Below are 12444 nucleotides of genomic sequence, written 5' to 3'. Positions count from 1 at the left end.
AGGGCTTATATGGGCTCAGTGCAGGCAGGGAATTAATTTTGACACAGCTGCCCCAGTTTAAGGCTCTGCCTTCCCCAACCTGCACTGCTGCTTCTGCAGCTGTGCCGGATCAGCAGCCTACGTGCTGCACCCTTCATCACTGTGCAAATCCAGCTGCCGTGATATCCATACCGACCCTCCAGACAGCTGACTTTGCCCCGAAGCAGCATACAGGTGCGCACACAAGTGCAGAACACGCACCCCCCGGGCCAGTAAGGCAACCGAGCGCATCTCACCAGTCCGTGCGTGAGAAGCTGTGACACAGGGGATTGATCCGTGGTTGAAGGTGCTGGGCAGGACGCAGAGGAGCGTGCTGCCAGCCACTCCAGAGGAAGGGCAGAGGCTGGCCGGCACCGGCCAATGCTGCCTGCAGCATCTGGGGCTGCCTGGGAGCCACGGAAGAGGGCTCAGACTGACGGGAGGTGCACGATGCACTCGTGGGGAGACCAAGAAGATCACTGCATGGGAATTGCAGCAGCTGCCAGGTCTGGGATGGCTCAGCGGTCCTCAAATAAAAATGGATTAAAGCAATTAAAGGCTTCACCGCTTCGCTGCTTCACTCTGCTCGTGGGGAGCTTGTTCGAGTGGTGCCTGCTGCCTTCTCGTGAGCCCTGCGATAACAGGACACTTCACCTTTTCCTCTGCTGCCTCCTCCGTTTGCAGCCCGTGGTGGCGGGCAGCCTGGCAGGTGGCATCTCGTCCCAGATAACAGCCAGAACTCCTCCCTTTTGGCCCCTTCCTTTCGGGGTCCCCCCTGCACAGGACCCAGCCAGCTGCCACTGGCACACGCTGCCCGCAGGGAACAGACCACCCCGCTCTGCCTGGCCAGCCTGCTACCAGCAGTGCCTGGGGCTGCTGGGGCATTTCTGCCCTTATTTTTCTCAAACCCCATTTTTCCAAGTTAAGGACCAATCGTGGTGACACCGGCCAGGTAACAAGCACAACAAGGTGGTGTCAGAAGAGCAGATTTCTGATGACAGCACTATCCTTGGCCCTTAACTTATAGTCCCTAGTTGTGAAATGGAGTCATGATGCCACTGCAGCCTGGTGGCTCAGCATGGCACAGTGCCAGAAATAAATATTGTCCCTATTATTCATGTGGCATAAGTCTCCATTTTTGCCAAATGCCATTCTTCAAGGTACTTTAGGGTGTCTTAATGGTCCCTCTGCAGCATGACAGCAATTCGCTCCAGGGCTGGAGCCCTTTTGTGCCGGTGACTGATGCTCTTCCCGTGCAGTCAGCAGCATCCCCAGAAATAGTGGAGCGGTCTTTCACATCATCAGTGGTACCACACCTCCAGCACAGGGCAAAAACAAGCTCCTGAGACAGGTAAAAAATGGTTTATCCATAGCAACAGCTTAACTGCTGTTATCAATACTGAGGTGGGCAATGCAGGTATTGCCAACAGAGAGCGGGGCAAGAATTTGGCTTTGTCCTGGCATGCAGCAGCGTTATGCGCTCTGCACATTGCAAAGGAGCAGATTAAAAAGCACTGAACTGCAGGCAAGGATTTCCTTAGGACCAAAGGAGAACAGCAGGTCCATCGGCACCACGCCAATGGATGGATGCGCTGCTCCAGTTTGTGCTGGGGAGCTGCCGAGTGCCTCCCTGTGCCCTTCGCAGCAGGATGTCGGTCTTCACAGTCAGCTTGAATGCTGACAAATGAGCGTTGCGCACCGGCTGCCATGGGGCTGAGCCCTGTCACTGATTGCTCTCATTAATCTGCAGGAAATTTTTGGCTGAGGTCTGGTGCATCGCACTCCATCTCCCCAGCCACAGGGCCTCGTGCTTGCCAGGGATTTTGGTGGGGATCCCTGTCCCAGGGCTGGCGGCTCCAGCGAGCTCCCCTTCCCATGCTGCTGCTTCCCGGCTTTAGCTTTTTTGCACTTTTTTCTGGGCAGTCCGTGAAATCGGACTCAATTTGCCAGCTTTCAGGGCCGCGGGAGGGCTGTGCTTGCCTTCTGGGGCCAGCCCCGCCAGGCAAATTTGGGAGGGGAGTGCCATTGGTGACAAAGACAGGCGGAGGTCAGCGCAGCATTCATCTGTGTCAAATCATGTTTTCTTTATGAATAAAATAACACCAAGTGCTATTTGAAGCATTTGTAATTTTCCACTCGACTAGGCAGCAAAGTGGCCACCTGGGTGGTGCTCCCCGAGAGAGTGGCACTGGAGCTGCAGTAACGTGAGCCCGGCCCCGTATCCAGACGGAGAGCCCAGCCTCCTTCTGCAAACCTAAATTTACAAATTGCTGTTGTCAAAAAATCCCCGAGGCGCCTGGTCGCCCTCATAAGAGTGGCTGCAAGCATCCGCCCTCAGCTCTGCCTTAGCCCAAGAAATGCTGCAGATCTGTAGAGGTCAAGAGACCGGTAATGAAATGTTACACCAATAACTTGATATTTCTTAGAGTCCTTTGCAATACGATAGTGAAATCAGCTATGGTTGTGGCCAGGGACCAGGAGTAATACAAGCTCACAGCTTCACTCGAAAAACCTGCTCACCCCCGGGCAGGTGCGTGTGGAGGGCTGGGCAAGGGCGGCAGGGCGGCGGGCGGCCCGGCACAGGGAGCCATGGGGCTGGGTGCTGGGCTGGAGCGAGCCCTGGATGCCGTGGTGGTTCGGAGACCCTGCTGAGACCCCTTCCCATGACAAGGGCAATGCCGTGGCAGCAGATGTCACAGCTGCTGGCTCAGGAGCTCTGGGATGTGCCTGGACGTGGACTCCTGGGTGCCTGCCAGCCCCGATTGCAAAACCTGCCAAAAGAATGGTGTCCTGTAATGAGCTGGGAGCGGAGGAATGTGCATGGTTGTTGTCGTTTAACCCCAGCCAGCAACTAAGCACCACGCAGCCGCTCACTCACTTTCCCCCCACCCAGTGGGATGGGAGAGAGAATTGGGGAAAAAAAAGTAAAACTTGTGGGTTGAGATAAGAGCAGTTTAAAAGGACAGAAAGGAAGAAAATGATAATAATAACAATAATAATAAAAAATACAACAATAATAACAAAAGGAATATACAAAACAAGTGATGCAAAATGCAATTGCTCACCACCCACCAACCGACACCCAGTTAGTTCCCGAGCAGCGATCCCCCCCAGGCCAACTCCCCCCAGTTTATATACTGGGCATGACATCACATGGAATGCAATACCCCTTTGGCCAGTTGGGGTCAGCTGCCCTGGCTGTGTCCCCTCCCAACTTCTTGAGCCCCTCCAGCCTTCTTGCTGGCTGGGCATCAGAAGCTGAAAAATCCATGACTTCATATAAACACTACTTAGCAACAACTGAAAACATCAGTGTGTTATCAACATTATTCTCATACTAAATCCAGAACATAACACTATACCAGCTACTAGAAAGAAAATTAACTCTATCCCAGCTGAAACCAGGACAACAGTCAAGCTCCCCGCCGGGAAGTAACTCTCCTGAACCCAGCATTGCTCTGCCCTGCAAGAGAGAGAAACCCACAGTTTCTCGCAACAGCCCCGATAGCAGCTACGTCATGACCTCCGCCGGGAAGGCAGAGCCCAGTCTGCCAGCTCCAGAGGGAGGGGGTGTTATACTGCCTTTCCGAGCCCTCAAGAAATTTTGGAAATTCATCTAAACTGCAGCACTTCCTCTGGCCAAGGCCAGCAGGGAGTTAGCAGCAAGACTAGGCATTGGGGCATGCTGCTGATTTTCTCTCTGTTTCTCCTTAACAAGAAAATGGTATCATCCCGGCAAACATGTGCACCAGCTTGCTGAATCAAATAAGCCTCAACGCCTCACATGGCAAGACTTTGCAGCAAAACAATCAAGCTGACAGATTTTTGTGCATTGACATCACAGATGGGAAAAAGTCATACTAATCCTCAAAAGTTTCTTCCAGTGGATGATTTCATTGAGGTCTCTGGATCAGTCCCAGATGCTGCAAATGAGCACAGATAGACCAGAATTCAGCAATAACACTGGAAAATTTGGGCAACAGCTTAGACGGTGTCTCAGCATCCAGGAGCATGTAAGAGACGTTTTCATACAGAGCACCGGGAGCAGCAAGAGGGTATTTGGGGCTAATTGAAAGCAGTGGCAGAGTACAATTTGGCTAACCTCTAAATCCCATGTTTTGTGGCTTCATCACACACAGAAATGCTGGCTTCGATCTGCCAACCATCAATGCCTTGTTCCAGGTCATGACAACTTCTTTCAAAGCCTCTGGGTTAAGCAATAAGACTATTTTAATCAACGGATGTGTTCATTCATTGAACACCGATGTCAGCAGCTGCTACAGCACCTTATGGACAAAGTACCTTTCTCTGAGCCCATCTACTCCCAAATAGGTTGGGCAATTTCCAACCCTGCTAATGGTGCCTCCCTCCCAAAACCAGGTCTGTGGGAGATTCACATCAGTTCTCAGCCTGGGTGGCATTTTGCCCACTTTAATACCTCTTTATCACCATGATCTGATTGCAGCAATTTCTTGCCTAATTTATTCACTCAGACTTTGGCTACAGTGCAATATAGATGTTATGATATTGCACCTTAATGGCACTTGTATTGATCTGAACCTGCCTGAAGCCATCCTCCTCGCCCTTTCCGTGGCTTGTGCTCTGACCACACTGACAGCTCATTTCCCTAATTGCTTTCATCAAAGCACAGACATGGTCCAAAATTACTGGCTATCAATTTTGCTGCAAGTAAATATTAGAGCACCCATGTGTAGGACAAGTAACACTGATTAATGGTTTACACAGGAAGGCTGGCTTTAAGCTGCAGTAGGAGCATTGCACTCCCTGAGCGGGGAGCCGTGGAGGAGGATGCCTGGTTAGGGCTGGTGGTTCAAAGCAGCCTATACTTGTGAAACTGCCTCCAGACATTTGCTGCAGGAGCTCTTTGCTGTGAATCAGAGTTGGGGCCAGGCACGGTTCTGCTGGGATAGAATGATGCCCAGGATGTTTGCGAGTAACATAGAACAGTAAAAGTACATGAGACTACTTACTATTTATACTTTATGTTGCTTTGTTGCATTTAACCCCACTTAATAGCCAGGCTAATTCCAGCTGAAGTGGTAGGTGTCCTGTCTGACATGGTCGAAGCAGGCTGGGGATCCCAGACAGGAGCCGTCCTATGGGTTGGAAGTGTACCTGCTCTCATCAGCAGTGTCTTCAGGATCCTTCCTTTCTTGCTGGAGAAATTCCCTGGCCGGGGCCACTGCCGGCTGGTTGCTGCTGCCATGGATGGAAGTACCAGGTGGGCTTGGGGCAGCTTCTCCATCTGCCTGGCACACTTGCATCTGTCCTGCTCACCTGCAGAGGGGCACAGTGTTACTATCCAATGCTAGATTTTATTACTACTTCTTACTCCTGGCAAGATGCAGTCGCACTGCACGCAGAAGTGATTTTCACATGGGAATAGGAGGTTTGAGGAAATCGCAGGCATTTTCTGCCCATTTACTGTAATACGCCCTCCCTGTCTGAGCCCTCACTGTGACAAACGAAGTCCTCTGACTCCTGCGGTACCCGTCCCCCTGCCCAGCTGGGTTGGGGACAGAGTCATGTAACCCGCTTTGTTTCATGAGGAGCAGGCAAAAATCTCTATCATCTGGGCAATCATTAACTCTCCCTTGTGAGCCAGGGAGGTGCAAGAAGCCATCCTGCTCTGCAAACACACTAATGGCTCGAGTGGAGATTAGCAGGAGTGTGTTTCCAGCCACCCCGTGCCACAGAGGTGACCGGGTATTGGGGACCAGGCAGAGCTCTGACCAGCCTACACGTCCCCTGCCCTTGGCTTTGCCACCGCCAAGGTCACCGCCACAGTGCAGCCAGCACAACTTCTTAGATTGTAGTGGGATTGCATTAAATTTGTGCTGGGGGCCAGGGCACACAGCGTGGGAAGGAGGGCTGGGCTGCCCGGCCGGTCCCCGCCACCACAAGCAGCACCTGAGCCAATGTCTAGCATTAACCCAGCCGAGGAAATGTTTAACTAGCCTCCAAGACCTCCCGGCAGCAGGAGGTGAAACGCTGTCTGCCTTCAAGTCCCAGCCCCAGGTGACTTCAGCAAGGCCAGGATTTTGTCTGCGGATCGGGAGCCCGGACATGACTGGCAGCGATGCTGCACTCCCAACCCCATGCTGAGAGTGGAGATTTAATAAAGATACAGGCAGGCAGGGCCAGGCAGAGCTGTCCGCTCTGTAATTCACAGCTCGCATCGAGGCTCCCCAGCGGTGCGGCTGGGTGGACGGCAAGCCCATCTCAGCGGCAGCGTTATCTCCCTGTCATTGCATTCACGTCAGCTGGCTGCATTACACAAGCATGGAAAAGCCAGTATTTGTGTTGGGCACTCACCTGACACGTCTGGGTTTTTTAAGACCCAGGTGACGTGTCCACACAAGAAAGCTCCTGGTGCCACAGCAATTGGCTAGAGAAATGACAGCCAGCATTGCTAGCAAAGTAACTCAGCAGCTAAAAGTCAATCTAATGTACAGGCACAGTAACAAGGACCTGGCTGTGGGCTCCCCCAGAGCCATCTTCCTCTTCCCAGCATTCCTTCATTAACTGCACAGCCACCCACCAGTGACACTCCAGGTGCACGTTCAGCACAGCGTTATTTTCCCTTTACATGCACGTTGAATGAAAAAAAACATGTCACTTCCTCAGCAGGGCAGAGTCCAAGTCCCAAGAAATGAGCCTGCTCTTCTGCCAGCTCCTGGCACGGGGACTCCCCTGGGCTTGCTCCTCTGGAGGTGACACCTCCAAACAAGACCCCCTCCTGCAAAACCCCCACAGCATTCACAGCAACATGGGGCCGTGCGGGGCACAGGAGACGCAGTGAGTGATGCTGGGATGAGCTCCCCATGTCACCTTCTCCTGGGACACGAAGCCACTTCATAAGAAACACGGGGGCAGTTGGTGAATGACGCAACTCCTTGTCTGTAGGAGCCACTCCAGATAAATATCACCCAGCAATCAACCGCCTTCACACAGTAACCTTCAGGGAGCTACAGGGGGAATACAAAGGCTTTTTGTTAATCCCAAAGATTTAGGAGCACAGGGTGAGATTGCTTACTAATTTAGATAGCAAAGAGAATCGTTGTGCAAAGAGCTCCTAGGAAAACAGCTTTGCCATAGAAAGTCCTTTGGCTCAGGATGGGAGATCCTAAGCACCCCGCAAACCCACTTCCCTGCACAGAGGAGCCCAGATGTGCAGCTGGTCAGGCACCAGGGCATATCAGACAGAAGTATGTCCAAAAAATTTAGCTTGCCTTTTTCCAATTTGTTTTACTCAGTCGAAAGCAGGTGCTGATGGATCACAGCCCTTTTCCACTCGCGCATCTATCAGCCATAACCACACTTACTCAGGAGCTTAAAGCAGGTTTAAAATTATGCTCTTTTCCCCCTTTGACACATCTCCAGTGAACTCAGACCTGAAGCTCACCACCTGCCCCTTAGCCTGTTCAAAGGCAACCCCAGGGCAGTAGGACAGATGTGCATCCATCTCTTTTTCAGTTGGAAATCGAGCCAAATGTTTTTTTGGAGGGTGTAAGTGAGCAGCCAGGCTATGGGGCAATGGGTGATGTGAGGGGAATCTGCACGGCCACAAAAAGCTTATGGGGCACACGTGGGCTGCGAGGCAGGTTGCAGTTTGAGCAGACAAACTACACGGCCTCCCCACTTAAAGCCCTGTCCTCCACCACAGCCTTGGTCTTGGGGCAAAAACTGCGTGTGATCTTCAAAACCCTTCCCATGTCTAACCCACGGCTGGTCAGGACGGGCTGACCGCACTCACGCAAGCACACGTACGCACATAGCACACACCGGGGAATGTGGACCAGCCTGCCTCTTGTCTCCTGCATCTGATGCTCCATGCCAATTAAATTTAACAGCTCCTGGTCAGGAAGTTAAAAAAAATAATATTTTTTTTTTAAGTCTCTAGTAGCAAATGACTGGCAACTCCTCCTACGTTTCATCTCCTGTAACAGCGCAATACCTGTACAGTCCTTTTCCATTTCTCCCTTGTCTTTTCTTCCAGAAAGAATATTCCCTTCAGCCCAAGTGTCCAAGTGGAAGCGGGAAGCCCAGGAGCGGTGGCTCGGGTGAGTGCCAGCAGCCGGTGCTGCCCCATGGAGGGCTTTGCCAGGCGAGCTGGGAGAGGTTGGGGCTTCTGCTCACACCCGGTGCTGCTGAGCCCTTGGCTGGAAAACACGGCTGGGATGGGGGAAAATGCTGGGACATGGAGAGGAGCAAAATGTGGAGAGGTGAAAATAAGTGAATAAGCACCCCCATGCCCACGGCAGCCTGGCCTCTTTCTGCAGTCCTTCACGGGGCTGGGAATGTCAGGCCAGGACGTGACCGTGACAGCGCGTGCACCCATGGGTGCCGCAGCACGTTAATGTGCTGGGCACCATGGCGGTGCCACCCGGCTTCCCTTATCCCCTTCCTCTGGGTGGAAATGGTTTTGCCCCATCCCTGCCCACCTCCTGGGACCGAAACACTGGGCGCCTGCAGGCTGGCACAGGCAACCCGGGCAGAGCTGGACCACAGCACCCATCTAAAGAGCCAAAAGGAACTGCTGGGGTGGTTTAACTCCTCCTCCCCCAGCTTTGCAGCCTCTGGTTTCTCAGGCCATAGCAATTCAGGGACAGCCAACACGGTACCTCCAGCCACAGCGAGGATGGGGGACGAGGGGCCCAATCCAGGCAGGGACTGCGTCCCAGCAGGATGAGACCCGGGGCAGCGGGAGCCTGGGGCAGCAATGCAGTGGCATCGCACAGCCCTGGTGCCACCAGGGTGCCCGTGGCCCCTGTGCAGGGGCTGCTTCTCCCTCCCGCAGCCCTTACGCGCGGGGTGCATGCAGCTGCTGCTCCCCCTGGACCGAGCAGCAGTGAGTAGATGACAGGGTGTTGCAACACGCCGGGGAATAATCACGATAACTTGAGCGGTTGCCCTGGTGCCGGGCTTGGCTGTTGCAGTGGTTGCTAAAGAGAGTGGGCGTGCGGCTTCCTCTGGGGCGATCTGATTTCTCCGGGAGCGTGGTTAAGGCACGCTTAGGAGAATATCGTCCTCCGTGGAGCAGGGACGTGACCTCTCTGCCGGCAACGTCGGCCGTGCTGAGCAGGCTGCTCGGGTGCCTGGGCACACTCGGAGCTGTTTGCTTTGGGGGGGGGAAAAACGATTAGCTCATTCATCCACCCTGGGAAAACATCATCCAGCAGCGAAGAGCAAAGGGAGCAAGTTTTCAGGGTGGCAGAGAGACCTTTGGGACCAGCCCTGAGGAGCGGGCAAGGCCGCCGGCTGCCGCCGGCTGAGCTCCAGCCCTCGGTGGGTTCCCCGTGGGGTGGTGAGAGCGGCGGGGAGGGAGCGACGGTGCAGCAGCCGCCTCCACGCGACCCTCCGTCCCTGCTCCCACCGGAGAGACCTGGCAGGAGCCAGACAGCTTCGTCGGAACCCGGCCAAAAGTCATGCAGGCGCGAGCGCAGCCGGGCAGAAGCGGCAGCCTCAGCCCCCGCAGCCCCGTGTCGTGGGGCGCGGGGCAGCACCTGCCCCCCGGGCTCCCCAGGGCCACGCTGCGGAAATCAGGTAAGCCCAGGGCCCCCCGAGCCGCCCCAGGGGGTCCCTGCTTCTCTGCCATCTCCCCTCTGCGGGGACGGGCCGCTGAGCCCCCGTGGGATTAGTCTGCGCTGCATACGTGTTTACGCACAGGTGACTTTGGACCCTGTTTTAAATTTTATTTGCGATGTCATGTTACTTTAATACTTCAGTAGCTGGTTGAGAAGCTGCCCTTCTGCTTCTGGCTTTCAAAACGGACCCATATCCCGCAAGAAATTCCTTTAGCAAACCCTTGCTGTGATTCAAACCTTCTTGGCGAGGCATTGGGCTGGACAGGGGGCACTTGCTAATACAATCCCTGCAAACCAACGTGGGAGGATTTTCTCTGCATTCAACAAAATACCTTTGAGCTACCTTAAAACACTCATTAATGATTGATGTGCATCTCTATCAAAGGCACAGAGCAAATATTTGATGAGATATTAAAAGTAAGTTTGTGATTATCGAGGAAGACTGCTAAGCATCTGTCACTGCTTAACAAAACTAAACAAGCCGCTCCACATGCCGCTTGCAAAAGGTACGGGGCTGACATCCCTTGGTGATTGCTAACAGAGTGGGATCCCAGCCTTGTTATCTTTGCTTATCACAGTCCAAGGTAATTAAATGAGATGATTAACCAGCACACCCAAGCCTGTCTGCCTGCAGTCAGGGGGGAGCTTGCTGCTGCCTGACTGTACAAGCATTTCCAGCACTAGCCAGCACAAAACACGGTACCGGTAACTTCTACACTACAGACAGCTCAGCTAGCCCCAAACCTGCTGGGATTTCTCTCTTCCAAATACATGTGCATGAGTGGGATGGGGGACCCCAGCCCCGCAGTGCTGGCACGGTGCTTGGCAAGGGTGGGCAGAACTGGGGGCACTGACTGGACTGGGGAGACTGACTATACTGGTGGGAGAACACTGGCTGTTCTGATGGGTAGAACTGGTTGTACTGGTGGGGAGCTCAGGCTGTACTGGTGAGCAGCATGGGCTGTACTAGTGGGCAGCCCCATCCCCACATATGCTCAGCAGAGAGGCGGAGGCAGGAAGAGTGGTGACATGGGGCAGCAGTGCCAGGAGCTGCAGGGCTGTGTCCCCCTGCCCTATTTCACATTTCCGTCAGGGTTTGCTTTTCCTTTCCGACCCCCCACCATCATGGGGTTTATTCCTGAACGTCAGGGCTGAGGGAAGGCGAGGGGACCCAGGGCACGCACGCCTGCTGTCCCCAGGCAGCCACCCGATAGCTGGGAGCTGCTTCCCACGGCGGCCACATCGAGTTACATTCACCGTATTGCATTATAAATACCAGAATTAGCCTTGCTTAATTATTTAAAACTATAGATTAAAAGCAGACAAAGGCTCTTTGCCTCCTTTCTGGAGCACGCGTATCATTTATCAGTGATACGGTCACCTGGTGACAGGCATGGGGGAGCGTGCCAGGTCCATCAGTATGAGATGTCCCCGAGCTGCTGGCAAGGCAGGAACCGGAGGAGAGGAAAAATCACAGTGAGGATGGGAGCTGGTACCATCTCACCCAGGAAGGGTAACAATGAATATCTGCCAATCTTTGGGCTTGCCTAATTATTATCATCATCATCATCATCATCATCATCATCATCATCATCATCATTATTAACATCACCAGGGCAGTAAGCCACAGCAGCCATTAAGCTAATGTGAAGGAATGACAGGTATTTTGTTCCGGGCTCAGCTGTGTAACAGCGACACACGGACTAGTTGGGGCATTAAGGCGCATTTGGCAGGCTCAGCTGCGGGGACTCACCCACCAAAGGGCTTCCAGGCACCGCGAGCCCCCCCGTCGGGCAGCACCCACACCTGACCCACTAAAGCTGGCACCTGGGTGCCTCGCTCTGCCCTGAACCTACCGACCATGCAGAAAGTGGCTTCCAAAAACAAGTGCCCGGCTTTGAGGTCAAACCACTTGTCCTCCTGGCAGCAGATTCTCCACAATGCAGTTGCACACCCAAAAGCTGCTCTCGCTGCACAAAGCTTTGGGGCTCGTGGAGACCGGCACACAATTGTTTCCCTGCCCCATGACGCCAACCCCAGCTGTTCTGTGTTTCTAAAATACAATTAATTAACATTAGGAAAATCATGCAAATTAGCAAATGCCGTAAATTCAAGAATCCAAAACAAAAGACAAACTTTCAGCTTAATTCTTTGTAGGACTTCACATACAGCATGACCTCTTCTGCCATTACACTCTCATGGGAAAAGCTGTAGGGCCAAACTCCAACTCCACTTCAGACAGTGGAAATGCATTGACTGAAAGTTCATGCTCTAAAATAAAAAAATGTTAACTTCTGGTTAACAAGTTGAAGCGTGCGTGTACCAGTGCTTAAAAGGAACTGAGGCTAGTTTAAAGATCCCATGTACCTCCACCTGCACATGCAGACCCTTGCAGGGTGGGAGGACAGGCTTGCTCCTCTCAGCCTTCCCGAGGAGCAGAGGTGTGAGGGACGGTACCCTCATCCTGGGGAAAGGAGGGCTCGCCAGGGAGCGGATGCCATCGGGGGCCGTAGCCCAGGAAAGGGAAGGTTCCCCCATGATTGGCGTTAAATGTGTCAGAAACTCATGTTATTTCCCAGGCTCAGGTTACTTGTGTAAATAGTTTTAAAGTAGCTCTGCTGACCAGTATTGAGTGTGTTGGTTTTGCAGTCACCTTACTTGCGGGATGGGTATGACCAGCTTCTTTCAGCAGCCCTTCGTTAATCTGTCAGTTCTTTAAAAAAGACACATTCATGAGTAAATCCCAGGCATTCAGAAAACCAGAGGTTCTTCTCTGTAGCCACAGTTTTAAGTGATCATTTCTGCCCAGGAAGCAGTC

The 12444-nt window shown here is 53.2% G+C and overlaps 1 protein-coding gene across 2 annotated transcripts in view; it reads left to right on the top strand.

The window, feature by feature from the left end:
* The window catches only part of FAM107A (family with sequence similarity 107 member A), a 32007-nt gene that overhangs the window by 5344 nt on the left and 14219 nt on the right, over window positions 1-12444 (top strand). Inside the window, exon 2 of one of the 2 annotated variants that reach the window (XM_030043619.2) lies at window positions 8039-8102. In XM_030043619.2, coding sequence (XP_029899479.1) covers window positions 8039-8102 — 64 coding nt within the window. Of the gene's footprint in view, window positions 1-8038; window positions 8103-8963; window positions 9586-12444 lie in introns of those variants that run through there. The other variant, XM_030043618.2, reaches the window with a different exon arrangement.

This window comes from Aquila chrysaetos, chromosome 20 (genome assembly GCF_900496995.4).
Source record: "Aquila chrysaetos chrysaetos chromosome 20, bAquChr1.4, whole genome shotgun sequence".
In the NCBI taxonomy this organism is placed as follows: Eukaryota; Metazoa; Chordata; class Aves; order Accipitriformes; family Accipitridae; genus Aquila; species Aquila chrysaetos.
The sequence above is the reverse complement of the archived record's forward strand: the minus strand, read 5'-3'. Positions and strand labels throughout refer to the sequence as shown.